The sequence below is a fragment of the Triticum dicoccoides genome, chromosome 4A, assembly GCF_002162155.2.
Source record: "Triticum dicoccoides isolate Atlit2015 ecotype Zavitan chromosome 4A, WEW_v2.0, whole genome shotgun sequence".
Classification (NCBI taxonomy): domain Eukaryota; kingdom Viridiplantae; phylum Streptophyta; class Magnoliopsida; order Poales; family Poaceae; genus Triticum; species Triticum dicoccoides.
This window is the reverse complement of record NC_041386.1, coordinates 8,056,924-8,073,488: the sequence shown is the minus strand read 5'-3', so window position 1 is coordinate 8,073,488 and position 16,565 is coordinate 8,056,924. Positions and strand designations below refer to the sequence as shown.

The 16,565-nt window shown below is 43.1% G+C and overlaps 1 protein-coding gene across 1 annotated transcript; it reads left to right on the top strand.

Annotated features, from left to right (window-relative positions):
- Positions 1-5,259: 5,259 nt before the first annotated feature.
- LOC119284579 lies at positions 5,260-10,263 on the top strand. Its single transcript, XM_037563707.1, has 14 exons — positions 5,260-5,956; positions 6,038-6,131; positions 6,889-7,075; positions 7,178-7,433; positions 7,539-7,751; positions 7,843-7,929; positions 8,048-8,182; positions 8,255-8,368; positions 8,451-8,698; positions 8,779-8,859; positions 8,939-9,170; positions 9,279-9,377; positions 9,458-9,649; positions 9,884-10,263. The coding sequence occupies exons 1-14, from the start codon at positions 5,636-5,638 to the stop codon at positions 9,977-9,979; spliced, it is 2,355 nt and encodes a 784-aa protein (XP_037419604.1). The 5' UTR covers positions 5,260-5,635; the 3' UTR covers positions 9,980-10,263.
- Positions 10,264-16,565: the final 6,302 nt, after the last annotated feature.

Here is a 16,565-nt window from a genome sequence, read left to right as displayed (position 1 = left end):
TCAAGAACATCCTGAAATACCTGAAAAGGACTAAGGATATGTTTCTCGTTTATGGAGGTAACAAAGAGCTCATCGTAAATGGTTACGTTAACGCAAGCTTTGACACTGATCCGGACGATTCTAAATCGCAAACCGGATACGTGTTTATATTAAACGGTGGAGCTGTCAGTTGGTACAGTTCTAAACAAAGCGTCATGGTGGGATCTATGTGTGAAGCGGAGTACATAGCTGCTTCAGAAGCAGCAAATGAAGGAGTCTAGATGAAGGAGTTCATATCCGATCTAGGTGTCATACCTAGTGCATCGGGTCCAATGAGAATCTTTTGTGACAATGCTGGTGCAATTGCCTTGGCGAAGGAATCCAGATTTCACAAGAGAACCACACATCAAGAGACGCTTCAATTCCATCCGGGATTTAGTCCAGGTAGGAGACATAGAAATTTGCAAGATACATACGGATCTGAATGTTGCAGACTCGTTGACTAAGCCTCTTCCACGAGCAAAACATGATCAACACCAAGGCTCCATGGGTGTTAGAATCATTACTGTGTAATATAGATTATTGACTCTAGTGCAAGTGGGAGACTGAAGGAAATATGCCCTAGAGGCAATAATAAAGTTATTATTTATTTCCTTATTTCATGATAAATGTTTATTATTCATGCTAGAATTGTATTAACCGGAAACATAATACATGTGTGAATACATAGACAAACAGAGTGTCACTAGTATGCCTCTACTTGACTAGCTCGTTGATCAAAGATGGTTAAGTTTCCTAACCATAGACATGAGTTGTCATTTGATTAACGGGATCACATCATTAGGAGAATGATGTGATTGACTTGACCCATTCCGTTAGCTTAGCACTTGATCGTTTAGTTTGTTGCTATTGCTTTCTTCATGACTTATACATGTTCCTATGACTATGAGATTATGCAACTCCCGTTTACCGGAGGAACACTTTGTGAGCCACCAAACGTCACAACGTAACTGGGTGATTATAAAGGTGCTCTACAGGTGTCTCCAAAGGTACTTGTTGGGTTGGCATATTTCGAGATTAGGATTTGTCACTCCGATTGTCGGAGAGGTATCTCTGGGACCACTCGGTAATGCACATCACTATAAGCCTTGCAAGCATTGCAACTAATGAGTTAGTTGCGGGATGATGTATTACGAAACGAGAAAAGAGACTTGTCGGTAACAAGATTGAACTAGGTATTGAGATACCGACGATCGAATCTCGGGCAAGTAACATACCGATGACAAAGGGAACAATGTATGTTATTATGCGGTCTGACCGATAAAGATCTTCGTAGAATATGTAGGAGCTAATATGGGCATCCAGGTCCCGCTATTGGTTATTAACCAAAGAGGTGTCTCGGTCATGTCTACATAGTTCTCGAACCCGTAGGGTCCGCACGCTTAACGTTCGTTGATGATATAGTACTATATGAGTTATGTATGTTGGTGACCGAATGTTGTTCGGAGTCCGGGATGAGATCACAGACATGACGAGGAACTCCGAAATGGTCCGGAGATAAAGTTTGATATATGGGATAATACTGTTTGGTCACCGGAAGGGTTCCAGAATTCACCAGAAGGGGTTCCGGATGTTTCCCGAAATGTTTGGGTACGAGAACACTTTATTTGGGCCAAAGGGGAAAGCCCATAAGGTTTTTGGAAAGCGCAAAAGGAAGTTTTGCGGAGTCCAGGGGCCAGACCCCAGGGTCCCTGGCGTCTGGGTCCAGACGCCGGGAAGCCTGGCATCTGGCCCTGGAGTCCGAGAAGGACTCTTACCTTTCGGGTGAAACCAACTTTGTGGAGGATTTTACTCCAAGTTTCGACCCCAAGGCTCAACATATAAATAGAGGGGTAGGGCTAGCACCCAAGACACATCAAGAAACACTAAGCCGTGTGCCGGCAACCCCGTCCCATCTAGTTTATCCTCCGTCCTAGTTTTCGTAGTGCTTAGGCGAAGCCCTGCGGAGATTGTTCTTCACCAACACCGTTACCACGCCGTCGTGCTGCCGGGACTCATCTACTACTTCGCCCCTCTTGCTGGATCGAGAAGGCGATGACGTCACCGAGCCGAACGTGTGCAGAACTCGGAGGTGCCGTGCTTTCGGTACTTGGATCGGTCGGATCATGAAGACGTACGACTACATCAACCGCGTTGATATAACGCTTCCGCGAACGGTCTACGAGGGTACGTAGACAACACTCTCCCCTCTTGTTGCTATGCATCACCATGATCTTGCATGTGCGTAGGAAAATTTTGAAATTACTACGTTCCCCAACAGGTTGGTGGTTCTCGGTCAAACATGGTTTACTGGAGTGAAACAATGTTTCCTTCAGCAGCAAACTCGAGTTATGGAAACCTTTCGCAAGTTGAGACATCCAAACTCGTGAAAAACATTGTTTCACCAGCGCCAAAACATTGTTTCTTCAGCAAATAGCCTATTTCTTCGCAACTCTGTTTCTTTGTCATAAAACACTGTCTCGGCTCGGACTAAAAATGTTGTTGGTCTTCTTTGATGTTGCACCCGAGTTCAACCAGCAACGAAGGAGGTGAAGGCACAACCATGTTTTCAAGGTCAAATGATAAATTTAAGTTAGCGTTCAGCTGATCACATATTTGCTTGCACAGCTTCTTGTGATTGGACCGTTGGTTGGGATGTCCTTATCATCTTCACATGAAAACAAGCACGAGGTTAGACTTCATGGAAAAATTTCTCTGTTTTGCTACTCGTCTACTCGATGTAGGATTTCAGTGGATAGTGCATTCCATTCATGAACGTATCCTATTTCTACTCGATGTAGGATTTCAGTGGATAGTGCATTCCATTCATGAACGTATCCTATTTCTACGCTTCCCCAACATGTGGAGCCCTTAACCATTCATATGATAGGATAAATTTTTTACATCAGGACAGGATAAATACTTATTCAGTAGTACTATCTCCGTTTTAACTAGCCTACCAAAACGCACTCCCTCTGTCCAGGTGCATAAGTCATTTTAGAGCAAGTACAATAAGGTACAGTCAGCAGGCTGTAAGGAGTAAAATAATTTTTGTGCTTAGTTGGAGGAGAGAAGATAGGAGAGAGAATGTAAGCGGGCTCTCATGCAAGAGCTAGCTGCAGCACGTGCTTCTAGGTACTACTCCCTCCGTTCCGAACTACTTGTCTTGGATTTGTCTAGATACGGATGTATCTAGACTCATTTTAGTGCTAGATACCTCCGTATCTAGACAAATCTAAGACAAGTAATTCGGAACAGAGGGAGTATGTGAGAGTGGAAGATGGGTCATGTATTAATAAAGTAGCACCTATTTATAGCTAATTGTTATACATGTTAGCTACAAGGTTGGCTATAGATGACATGTCACTTTCTTATAGCCAATAATTGGATATACCATTAACCATGCTCTTAGGTTATGCACCGCGACCAAGGCGGGGAGGAAAACAAGAGAATTTAATATTTATTTGCTAATTAATAGAATTGCATGCCATGAACTGACCACTACATGTCGTGTTTGATAGTCTCAAGTCATTGAAAATATACAGCCCCACGTCTCTTATTGGTCGATTCCTTTATTTATGTCAAGAAACAAGAAATGATGTAGGAGTTAATGTATCGCGCCTAAGTGTTTTGGGATTATTTGGTTTTCATAAAATGACTGTAGTATTTTTTTTGAAAAACCCAGCCCATATATTAATTAAAATAGAATGTTCATACAATCATTCATTACAGCATCAGCCACACAGGCCGGAACACTATTAATAAGAGCACCATCACATCTATTAATAAAACTAAACTTAGCTAACTTGTGCGCCACCATATTAGCTTTTCTGCTAATCTTGGAAATCTTAACATTCGCCAGCATCTTCGAAATACTCAAAGCTTGTTTCTTTAGGTCAACAAGGGGAGATCTGTCACAACTGTCATTTCCAAGAGCACCGACCACAAAAAAACAATCAGTTTCTAAAATGATGGATTAATGCAGGGTAATACCGATATACAATCCGGAGAGTGCCGCCCTAAGTTCCGCTTCCTCGACGATATAGCAAGCTCCAATATAATCCCAAGAGGAGATGACAACTTCTCCACAATGATGGCCTCGACTTACTGAAACAAGGTGTAATTTGGAGAGTTGTCGATGGAGCCAGTATAAACATATGGAGAGATAATTGGATCCCTAGGGAGTCTGGCCTAAAGATTACCGCTAAGAAAAATAGAACAAGGATTAAATGGGTGTCTGAGTTATTCATGACAGATTCTAGGAGGTGGGATGAGAATTTGATCAGGCACTTATTTTATCCTCATGATGCAGATGAAAAATCTTAAAGCTACGTACTCAGGATTTGGGTGAGGGGGGCCTTATTGCTTGGCATTGTGAGAAAAGTGGCATATTTTCTACAAAGAGTGCGTATAGGCTCGCACTGAATATCAAGGGCTCAACAGTTAGTTTGGGGAATTCTAGTGGAGAAGTTAATGTAGAGAGGAGGATCTGGAATATTATCTAGAGAGCTAATGTTCCTCAGAAGATTAGAATTTTTGCCTGAAGAGTTGCTTCAAACAGTTTGGTAGTTCAAGTTAACAAAGTTAAGCATCATCAAACCATCCTGAGTACATGTACAATCTATGGTGTGAAGGATGAATGCACTTTTCATGCCTTGGTGAGTTGTCCAAAGGCTTATGCATTTTGGATGGCTTTGAGAAACGTGTGAAATTTACCAGCCGAAGGGCTTCTCAAAAATGTAGGGCCAGATTGGCTCCTTATTTTACCGGATCAATTAAATTCGTTGGCGCGTGAGCAAACTATATTCATGTTGTGGAGAGCTTGGCATTTAAGAAATGATCTGATTTTTGATAAAGGTAAAGAAGAACCTATCTCAGCTTCTGTGAATTTTGTACAAAATTATTGGGCTTCCTTTTTTTCTTGCCACGCAAAACCGCAGGGAGTGATAAGTAATAAAGGCAAGGAACTGGGGGATAACATTCGGGCTTTGAATAAGTATGAAGAGGAGTTCTGTTGGTTGGCAACCTCTCAACGAGGAGTGCTATAAGATTAATGTAGATGCAAGTTTTGTGGAGGCAATCAACCCTGCGAGTATATTTTGGAACGGAGCATAGTACTACTTCTCTCTTTATGTGTGCCAAAGTTAAATTATGTTTAGATGTCTGGCCCGGCCGTCACTGCAACCGAATTAACGAGTTAATGAAAGCGACACCACAATCCACTTACACCGGAGAGAAGACAGAAATGCCCCCTGAACTCCATTTCCGAGCACGATAGATTCTTCCCTTCCTTCGGTCTCCATTCCATTCCATTCCTGCGACGCTTGATTGAATTGAACCTAACAACGCCCGAATCCATCGATTCTTCCATTTCCAATCCCCCGACTCCTTCAAAACCCACAAATCCCCAGATCCTGGATCGAAATTAGGAGCAAAGGCAGCGCCTTTGCGTCTCTCCTCGTCCGCCTTGGCGCGCGCCACCGGGGACGCGCGCTAGCCGGCAGCGCCGCGCGGAGGAGACGCGCGCCGGCTCCGACCTCCGGCTCTGTTCGCATCGATTTACTGATGCCCGCGGCCGTCATGGCGAAAGAAACGGTGCTCGTCCGGTAGTCTGACCATGCTCAAAATCCGTTCGGCGAAATGCCCCTGGGCGTCCGTCGGCGCGGCCGGCGCCCTCGTGATGCTCGTCACCGCCGTCCATGTATTCATGGTGCCGATCCTCCCCTCGTCCCTGGATTTCTCGGGCGCTCGCCGCAGCGTCCACCACCGGCCGAGGAACGTGCTCCCGGGCGCTGGGGTTGTGGACTCACGCCTCAGGGCTCGGTTTCCTGCCGATTCATACGAAGCCGTGACGTTCCGTGCCGCGCCGTGGAAGGCCGAGATCGGGAGGTGGCTCGCTGGGTGCCATGCCGAATCATCAGCTGTCAACATTACTGAAGTGTGCACTAGGCTTTTTCACTCATCAGTGTACTCCGATTTAGCTTTGCCTTGGGTTAATCTTGTTGTTATTTCTGGACAGGCTATTGGCACAAAGAGGTGCGAGAAAGACTGCAGTGGAAATGGTGTGTGCAACTATGACCTGGGGGAATGCAGATGCTTCCATGGATATGCTGGTTAGTCTTACTTTGTCAGGCCCAACTAATGCTGGTAGTCTTGCTCACTGGTCACTTGTTGTCCATCGCATCTCATTTTGATAGGGGATTTGTAGATCTGATAGTTCTTTGGACCTGGACAAACTTGGTATGGAAACAAAGGCGAGCGAGAAAAATGATAAAAAGAGGTTACTTCATAGGGCCGAAAGCACGAGAGACTAGCTCTGGGTGTTTATATTGGACATAATAATAACACTTACATATCTCACTAGCCATATACATCTGCGAGTGGGCTTATGTAATAAAAGAGTGCACATCCCTGGTCTGTAGTTAAGCGGTTGAGGGCATCCTGTGCTTCTGCAAGAGGATACATAATGTTCAGTTTTCGCGGTCATCGATGTAGGATTGTAGGAATGTTGCATTAAGTCTCAAATATTTAATCTGTTCTGTGACCATTATCAGATATGCTTGAATCGGGAATGAACTTGTGCATTAATAAGCTGTTACATTTTAGTTAGAGGGCTATTGTCTTACTTGTCTACCTTTTTGTGGAATATAAGCAGTTAATGGCATGTTCGTTTTTTTAGTAATAGTTAACAAAAAAGGCAACTCTTTTGTTTCTAAAGGAAGGAGCATATGCATTATGTGCTATGGCAAGGTGGGGTTGTCTACTGTTCCCTTGGTCGTATTGATTTGTTTTTTGTCAACCTTTCCCTTCTAAACATTTTAATTATAACAATTTTGTTTATCAAGTAACCATATGGCTTTGTTAATACAGGAAAAGGATGTGAGAGGGTTCTGAAGTTGGAGTGCAACCTCCCAAGTTCCCCAGAATGGCCTGTAGGACCCTGGATAGTTTCCATATGTCCAGCCCAGTGTGACACAACCAGGACAATGTGCTTTTGTGGACCAGGAACAAAATACCCGGATCGCCCTGTGGCAGAAGCTTGCGGCTTTAAAACAATGTAAGAGTATCATATGCACTGATTTTGATTATTTTTTTATGCTTCGGAATGTGTACCATTGATACTGTAGTATTATTGAACACCTTTAGTTCATCCTTCTAGCGTGCCTGCAAAACCTGATGACCCGAAGCTTACCGACTGGACAACACCTGATCCAGATGTATTCACAACAAACAGCAGTAAGCTAGGATGGTGCAATGTGGACCCTGAGGATGCATATTCTTCCAAAGTGAAGTTTAAAGAAGAATGTCATTGCAAATATGATGGACTCTGGGGGCAGTTTTGTGAGACACATGTTGAATGCATTTGTATTAACCAGTGTTCCGGACATGGACATTGCCGTGGTGGTTTCTGTCAGGTATGTCTTGGGCAAAGTTTTTTGTGGTATTTATCATGAAAATACCGTGACATGCTGTTCTGTATTCGTAACCTGTGTTATGATCTAATTGAGGATTTCTTTCAGTGCGACAGTGGATATTTTGGGATTGATTGCAGCATCCCATCGGCTTATTCAGTTGCATATGAATGGCCCTCATGGCTCCAAGCACCAGTGAACCTACCAGACCTAAAAAATTTAAGCAATATCCCCATCAATGTCAATGCTGTTGTTGAGAAAAAAAGACCACTAATATATGTGTACGATTTGCCAGCTGAGTTTGACAGTCATCTTCTTGAAGTAAGTCTAGACCACAAGTTTTGCTCCCTGTTTTCTTCTCTTCATGAAGTTTTGCTGCAGCTTTGACATCGCAGGATATGTTCTATTGCAGGGACGACATTACAAGTTAGAGTGTGTGAACAGAATATATGATGAAAAGAACAGAACTATATGGACGCGGCAACTGTATGGTGCTCAGGTTTGCTAAACTTGTCAACTAGCAGATATGGAATGTTGGTAGCTCCATGTTTATAGTAACAACAATCGCGTTTACAAGGGCACAAGAAGATCTGAGACATGTTTTATTTTTCATATAGATGGCACTCTATGAGAGCATTCTTGCTAGCCCTCACCGCACACTGAATGGGGATGAAGCTGATTATTTCTATGTGCCGGTTCTTGACTCTTGTCTAATAACTAGATCCGATGATGCCCCACACCTGCAGATGCCGGTAACCATTATCATCAAGATGTTGTACTATAGTTGGCATGTTTCTCCTTCAGTAATTGAGTTCTAATTTTAGGAGGACCTGCGCCTCAGGAGTTACCATACTCTTGAGTACTACAGAAAGGCTTATGATCACATAGCTCAGAGGTATCCTTACTGGAACCGCACTTCTGGAAGAGACCATATTTGGGTGGGTGTTTACATGAAATTGATAGTACAATGATCCTTGCATAACCAATAACCTGTACTTTCAACTTACAAAAAAAAAACAGTTCTTTTCGTGGGATGAAGGTGCCTGCTATGCTCCAAAGGAGATCTGGAACAGCATGATGCTTGTCCACTGGGGAAATACCAACACAAAACATGAAAAATCAACGACTGCTTATTGGGCTGACAACTGGGATGATATTCCTTTGGATAGAAGAGGCAACCATCCATGTTTCGATCCGAGAAAGGACCTCGTGCTTCCAGCATGGAAGGAGCCTAACCCAGGGGCCATCTGGTTAAAACTATGGGCAAGGTATGTCTCAATGCCTGAACTTAGAGATGTGCCTTTTAACTACTGGAATGTTTAGACCCTCACTGTACAACTTTTTGCAGGCCAAGGATCAATCGTACAACACTTTTTTATTTCAATGGTAATCTAGGACCAGCCTATGAAGAGGGTCGCCGTGAAGACACGTATGTATATATATATATATGTGTCTGTCAATATATGTGACCAAATTGTATATTAATCTGCTTCCTCTGTATAACACAGGTATAGCATGGGGATTAGGCAAAAGCTGGCAGCTGAATTCGGTTCAACACCAAACAAGCAAGGGAAGCTTGGAAGGCAGCATACAGCCAACGTAACAGTTACGTACGTAAAATCTGAGATGTATTATGAGGAACTAGCAAGCTCCATTTTCTGTGGTGTCCTGCCAGGGGATGGCTGGAGTGGGCGCATGGAAGACAGCATGCTTCAAGGATGCATTCCTGTCATAATACAGGTGCTACAACGTCATCCTATAGTCCTATGATGTGTATCTGACAAGACTTAACAACAGAGCAACTAACTGTGTGATCATACCTATCTGCTTCCATTGCTTACACTGTAGGATGGAATATTTCTTCCGTACGAGAATGTGCTTAATTACAACAGTTTTGCAGTCCGCATAGAAGAAGATGAGATCCCCAACCTCATGAGAGTCCTCCAAGTAGGTTCTATTTTTTGCTTTCCTTTTCTCTTCTTATGTGCGTTACCTGTGCAGTGTACTCACCGTTTTCATCTCACCAGGGAATAAACGATACACAGATAGATTTTATGTTAGGAAATGTTCGCCAGATCTGGCAGAGATTCTTTTATCGCGACACCATGTTGCTAGAGGCAGAGAGGCAGAAAAAACTGTTTGCTGAAGAGGAGGCGGCCTGGTCAGTCGAGGTTTCGAAACTAGAAGATGGTGATGACGTCTTTGCAACTTTCATACAGGTAACTTCTGAAAATTCCGAGCAAAGCTTCTCCATTTAGTTTTTATGGTGGAAACCTCATGATAATGATCATTGGCGTCAATCCCACATTCATTACCATAAGCAATATTTGTAATTTTCATTTTCGTCACGAGGCAAAGCATTATGCATTGTGTGCTCACATTGCCGGATCATACTAGAGCCAGTCGTTCTGTCGTCATTCCCGATTTGCTGAGGAGGAATGTCTTTTTTACAGGTATTGCATTACAAGTTATACAATGACCCATGGCGGCAAGGTCTCCTCCTAGAAAAGGAAACCGGTTTGCCGAGCATCTGCTCAAAGGCTTCCTGAAGTGCTGTGGCGATAGGCTTAGGATAGGCGTACTCACTCTCTTGATCCCATGTGAAAAAAATTCGGTACATATGGTCCTCCAAAGGGATGATCTGATAATGGAAATGGGACTCGCCTTTTCATTTTTGGTTTCCTTTGAACAGATTATTGCTGTTTTGACAGAAGATAACCCAGACCATTCTCTGGAAAAAGGGATAGATCACAGCAACCTTGTGTGTTGAGCCAAAACTGATACACCAAACAAATTGGAAGCAAATGTGATGTAGTATATGGTAATTTTATTTTGTACCGCTGTCGGGCTGTATCTTTTTGTCCCTGCGCTGGAAGCTACTAGAGCTGGTCAAACTAGCTATAGGAGGGAGGGCTCAGGAATCACGCGGCGTGTGCAAAAACATGGACACATGCTGCACCCGTCCGTCCGACGTGGACGAGAAGCATGTGAAGAGCGCGCTCGTGAGAGCCCCAAATGCTGTGAGGTGGATCTTTATTTATACCATCTTGCATTCATGCCATTCCATCTTATCAGCATGGATGATAATGCTGCATCGACATACATGTCCTGCAAGCCCTAGCCGTACGTACATACGTACGTTCCACGGATGAATATGCTTGGTGCTTTGTGATCTTTTTTTTTTCATTTTGCCGATGCACATCGGTAGTGAAACAACCAGCACTTAACTTGAATTAGACAAACCCAAGTTGATAGTGATAGTTCATTTTTCTATTTTATATATTGTTGGTTTCAGGAAGTACTTCTCACTTGTGCCAAAAGGTCCTGGGTTTGACGCGGCCTCTCTGCATTGCCTTGTGCAGGGGAATGGTTTACCTTTGTATATTCCTCCCCAGACCCCACCTAGTATGGAGTTTCAAGCATTGGGTCTGTCTTTTTTTAGAATGGTCTGTCCTTTTCTTTATACAGGATAGTTGGCCAGACTTGCAGCCCGGTAGTGATAGGATTTATTTAGCAGTTGAAGGATTACAATGAGAAGATCATGATGCAACCAACACGTGGTACTCACATCCGTTCTACCGTAATTAAGCTACACTATGTGCAACCCTGTTCTATTATTCATGTTTGTGAACTATAAAAATATCCAGAATGTTTTAATAATGTTCATGAGTTTTTTAAAATGTCATGATTTTTAATAAATATTCATGAATTAAAATGAAATCTGAAAATAAAAAACAAGAAAGGAAAACGCCAAAAGAAAAACAATTAAAACCGACAAAAACATTTGAAAAAATAGGTAATACCTTTTCAAAACCAAGAAAACCGACCAACCCATTGCATCTATATAGGTGTGTGTTACTATCAGCCAGCAGCGCACACCCTTACACGCGAGGCACACAATGACCCATAGGCTCCGATGCACCAGGAGGCTCCAAATTTAGAGAGCTTAGTATCTTAATTAATAGACAGATTCAACAAGTAATGCTTCACCATCAAAATTACCTCCGTCATTTCGGATCATAGCACCATACTTGCATTGACTAAACGCATATAACAGTAAGTTGTCCAGCCTAAGGGCATCTTCTTCGTGGACCTCTACTTTTGCCCTCAAATGTCTAGCCTTGATATGGAAACTTGCTAAGTGGTAATTTTTTTTGGAGAAACCTTGTAATTAAACAAGGTTCTCGAACTAGAATACAAACAAAAAGGATATGTGCAGAGAGACTCAATGAAAGTTGTTCTAAAAAATCGACCAGACGGTCCTAACAATATTTAGACGTCCAACATGGGCCCCTATTTTGGGCCAGACACGTCCAGACGTCCAAAATCGCCTAGTCCAGCCTCAAATTGAGGGGCGGTTGTAGGGGGAGTTCGGACGTCCACCACCTCGGCCTGACGGCCCCTCCCCCACCATCCTTTTTCACACCCCACCCATCTCACTCTCACTTCACTTCCCTACCAAACCCCTAGCCACCAGTCGCTACCACGCCAGGACCATGGATTCAGGAGGAGCTTTTGATGCGTGGAGACACATCATTGCCGCAAACTCGCCCTGCGGCTGCGTCTCGCCGCCACAGGTCTCCGAAGTCGTCATCCTCAGTCACTTCATCCGTCATCAAGGAGGAGCCAGTTGATGAAGATGATGATGGCCTCGATGTTGGGGAACATAGTAATTTCAAAAAATTTCCTACGCACACGCAAGATCATGGTGATGCATAGCAACGAGAGGGGAGAGTGTGATCTGCGTACCCTTGTAGACCGACAGCGGAAGCGTTAGCACAACACGGTTGATGTAGTCATACGTCTTCACGGCCCGACCGATCAAGCACCGAAACTACGGCACCTCCGAGTTTTAGCACACGTTCAGCTCGATGATGATCCCCGGACTCCGATCCAGCAAAGTGTCGGGGAAGAGTTCCGCCAGCACGACGGCGTGGTGACGATCTTGATGTTCTACCGTTGCAGGGCTTCGCCTAAGCACCGCTACAATATTATCGAGGATTATGGTGGAAGGGGGCACCGCACACGGCTAAGAAAACGATCACGTGGATCAACTTCTGTGTCTAGGGGTGCCCCCTGCCCTCGTATATAAAGGAGCAAGGGGAGGAGGCCGGCCGGCCCTATAGGCACGCCAAGGAGGAGTCCTCCTCCTAGTAGGAGTAGGACTCCTACTAGGAGGGGGAAGGAAGTGGGGAGGGAGAAGGAAAGGGGGGCGCCGCCCCCCCTCTCCTAGTCCAATTCGGACCAAGGGGGAGGAGGTGCGCGGCCCACCTTGGCTGCCCTTCTCTCTCTCCACTAAGGCCCATATGGCCCATTACTTCTCCCGGGGGGTTCCGGTAACCCTCCGGTACTCCGGTTTTCTCCGAAATCACCCGGAACACTTCCGGTGTCCGAATATAGTCGTCCAATATATCAATCTTTATGTCTCGACCATTTCGAGACTCCTCGTTATGTCCGTGATCACATCCGGGACTCCGAACTAACTTCGGTACATCAAAACTCATAAACTCATAATATAACTGTCATCGAAACCTTAAGCGTGCGGACCCTACGGGTTCGAGAACAATGTAGACATGACCGAGACATGTCTCCAGTCAATAACCAATAGCGGAACCTGGATGCTCATATTGGCTCCTACATATTCTACGAAGATCTTTATCGGTCAGACCGCATAACAACATACGTTGTTTCCTTTGTCATCGGTATGTTACTTGCCCGAGATTCGATCGTCGGTATCTCAATACCTAGTTCAATCTCGTTACCGGCAAGTCTCTTTACTCGTTTCATAATATATCATCTCGCAACTAACTCATTAGTTTCAATGCTTGCAAGGCTTATGTGATGTGCATTACCGAGAGGGCCCAGAGATACCTCTCCGACAATCGGAGTGACAAACCCTAATCTCGAAATACGCCAACCCAACATGTGCCTTTGGAGACACCTGTAGAGCTCCTTTATAATCACCCAGTTACGTTGTGACGTTTGGTAGCACACAAAGTGTTCCTCCGGTAAACGGGAGTTGGATAATCTCATAGTCATAGGAACATGTATAAGTCATGAAGAAAGCAATAGCAACATACTAAACGATCGAGTGCTAAGCTAACAGAATGGGTCAAGTCAATCACATCATTCTCCTAATGATGTGATCCCGTTAATCAAATAACAACTCTTTGTCTATGGTTAGGAAACATAACCATCTTTGATTAACGAGCTAGTCAAGTAGAGGCATACTAGTGACACTCTATTTGTCTATGTATTCACACATGTATTATGTTTTCGGTTAATACAATTCTAGCATGAATAATAAATATTTATCATGAAATAAGGAAATAAATAATAACTTTATTATTGCCTCTAGGGCATATTTCCTTCAGTCTCCCACTTGCACTAGAGTCAATAATCTAGTTCACATTGCCATGTGATTTAACACCAATAGTTCACATCATTATGTGACCAACACTCAAAGGGTTTACTAGAGTCAATAATCTAGTTCACATCGCTATGTGATTAACACCCAAAAAGTACTAAGGTGTGATCATGTTTTGCCTGTGAGAGAAGTTTAGTCAACGGGTCTGCCATATTCAGATCCGTATGTATTTTGCAAATTTCTATGTCAACAATGCTCTGCACGGAGCTACTCTAGCTAATTGCTCCCACTTTCAATATGCATCCAGATTGAGACTTAGAATCATCTGGATTAGTGTCAAAGTTTGCATCGACGTAACCCTTTACGACGAACCTTTTGTCACCTCCATAATCGAGAAACATATCCTTATTCCACTAAGGATTATTTTGACCGCTGTCCAGTGATCTACTCCTAGATCACTTTGGTACCTCCCTGCTAGACTTATAGCAAGACACACATCAGGTCTGGTACACAGCATTGCATACATGATAGAGCCTATGGCTGAAGCATAGGGAACATCTTTCATTTTCTCTCTATCTTCTGCATTGGTCGGGCATTGAGTCTTACTCAATTTCACACATTGTAACACAGGTAAGAATCCTTCTTTTGCTTGATCCATTTTGAACTTCTTCAAAATTTTGTCAAGGTATGTGCTTTGTGAAAGTCCAATTAAGCGTCTTGATCTATCTCTATAGATCTTAATGCCCAATATGTAAGCAGCTTCACCGAGGTCTTTCATTGAAAAACTCTTATTCAAGTATCCCTTTATGCTATTCAGAAATTCTATATCATTTCCGATTAGTAATATGTCATCTACATATAATATCAGAAATGCTACAGAGCTCCCACTCACTTTCTTGTAAATACAGACTTCTCCAAAAGTTTGTACAAAACCAAATGCTTTGATCACACTATCAAAGCGTTTATTCCAACTCCGAGAAGCTTGCACCAGTCCATAAATGGATCGCTGGAGCTTGCATACTTTGTTAGCTCCCTTTGGATCGACCAAACCTTCCGATTGCATCATATACAACTCTTCTTCCAGAAATCCATTCAGGAATGCAGTTTTTACATCCATCTGCCAAATTTCATAATTATAAAATGCGGCAATTGCTAACATGATTCGGACAGACTTAAGCATCGCTACGGGTGAGAAGGTCTCATCGTAGTCAATCCCTTGAACTTGTCGAAAACCTTTTGCGATAAGTCGAGCTTTTGTAGACAGTAATATTACCGTCAGCGTCAGTCTTCTTCTTGAAGATCCATTTATTCTCAATTGCTTGCCGATCACTGGGCAAGTCAACCAAAGTCCATACTTTGTTCTCATACATGGATCCCATCTCAAATTTTATGGCTTCAAGCCATTTTGCGGAATCTGGGCTCATCATCGCTTCCTCATAGTTCGTAGGTTCGTCATGGTCAAATAACATGACCTCCAGAACAGGATTACTGTACCACTGTGGTGCGGATCTCACTCTGGTTTACCTACGAGATTCAGTAGTAACTTGATCTGAAGTTACATGATCATCATCATTAGCTTCCTCACTAATTGGTGTAGTAGTCACAAGAACATATTTCTGTGATTAACTACTTTCCAATAAGGGAGAAGGTACAATTACATTATCAAGTTTTCTACTTTCCTCCCACTCACTTCTTTCGAGAGAAACTCCTTCTCTGGAAAGGATCCATTCTCAGCAACGAATATCTTGCCTTCGGATCTGTGATAGAAGGTGTACCCAACATTTTCTTTTGGGTATCCTATGAAGACGCACTTCTCCGATTTGGGTTTGAGCTTGTCAGGATGAAACCTTTTCATATAAGCATCGCAACCCCAAACTTTAAGAAACGACAACTTTGGTTTCTTGCCAAACCACAGTTCATACGGTGCCGTCTCATCGGATTTAGATGGTGCCCTTTTTAATGTGAATGCAGCTGTGTCTAATGCATAACCCCAAAACTATAGTGGTAAATCGGTAAGAAACATCATAGATTGCACTATATCCAATAAAGTACGGTTATGACGTTCGGACACACCATTATGCTGTGGTGTTCCAGGTGGCATGAATTTGTGAAACTATTCCACATTGTTTTAATTGAAGACCAAACTCGTAACTCAAATATTCGTCTCCGCGATCAGATCATGGAAACCTTATCTTCTTGTCATGATGATTTTTCACTTCACTCTGAAATTCTTTGAACTGTTCAAATGTTTCAGACTTATGTTTCATCAAGTAGATATACCCATATCTACTTAAATCATCTGTGAAGGTCAGAAAATAACGATACCCGCCGCGAGCCTCAACACTCATCGAATCGCATACATCAGTATGTTTTATTTCCAATAAGTCAGTTGCTCGCTCCATTGTTCCGGAGAACGGCGTTTTAGTCATCTTGCCCATGAGGCATGGTTCGCAAGCATCAAGTGATTCATAATCAAGTGATTCCAAAAACCCATCAGCATGGAGTTTCTTCATGCGCTTTACACCAATATGACCTAAACGGCAGTGCCACAAATAAGTTGCACTATCATTATTAACTTTGCATCTTTTGGTTTCAATATTATGAATATGTGTATCACTACGATCGAGATCCAATGAACCATTTTCATTGGGTGTGTAACCATATAAGGTTTTATTCATGTAAACAGAATAACAATTTATTCTCTTACTTAAATGAATAACCGTATTGCAATAAACATGATCAAATCATATTTATGCTCAATGCAAACA

Coding starts and splice junctions, on each gene's coding strand:
- LOC119284579 (XM_037563707.1), top strand. CDS start 5,636: ATGCTCAAAATCCGTTCGGCGAAATGCCCCTGGGCGTCCGTCGGCGCG. Junction 7,752..7,842: donor TTGACAGTCATCTTCTTGAA/GTAAGTCTAGAC, acceptor GTTCTATTGCAG/GGACGACATTACAAGTTAGA. Junction 8,860..8,938: donor GAGGGTCGCCGTGAAGACAC/GTATGTATATAT, acceptor TGTATAACACAG/GTATAGCATGGGGATTAGGC.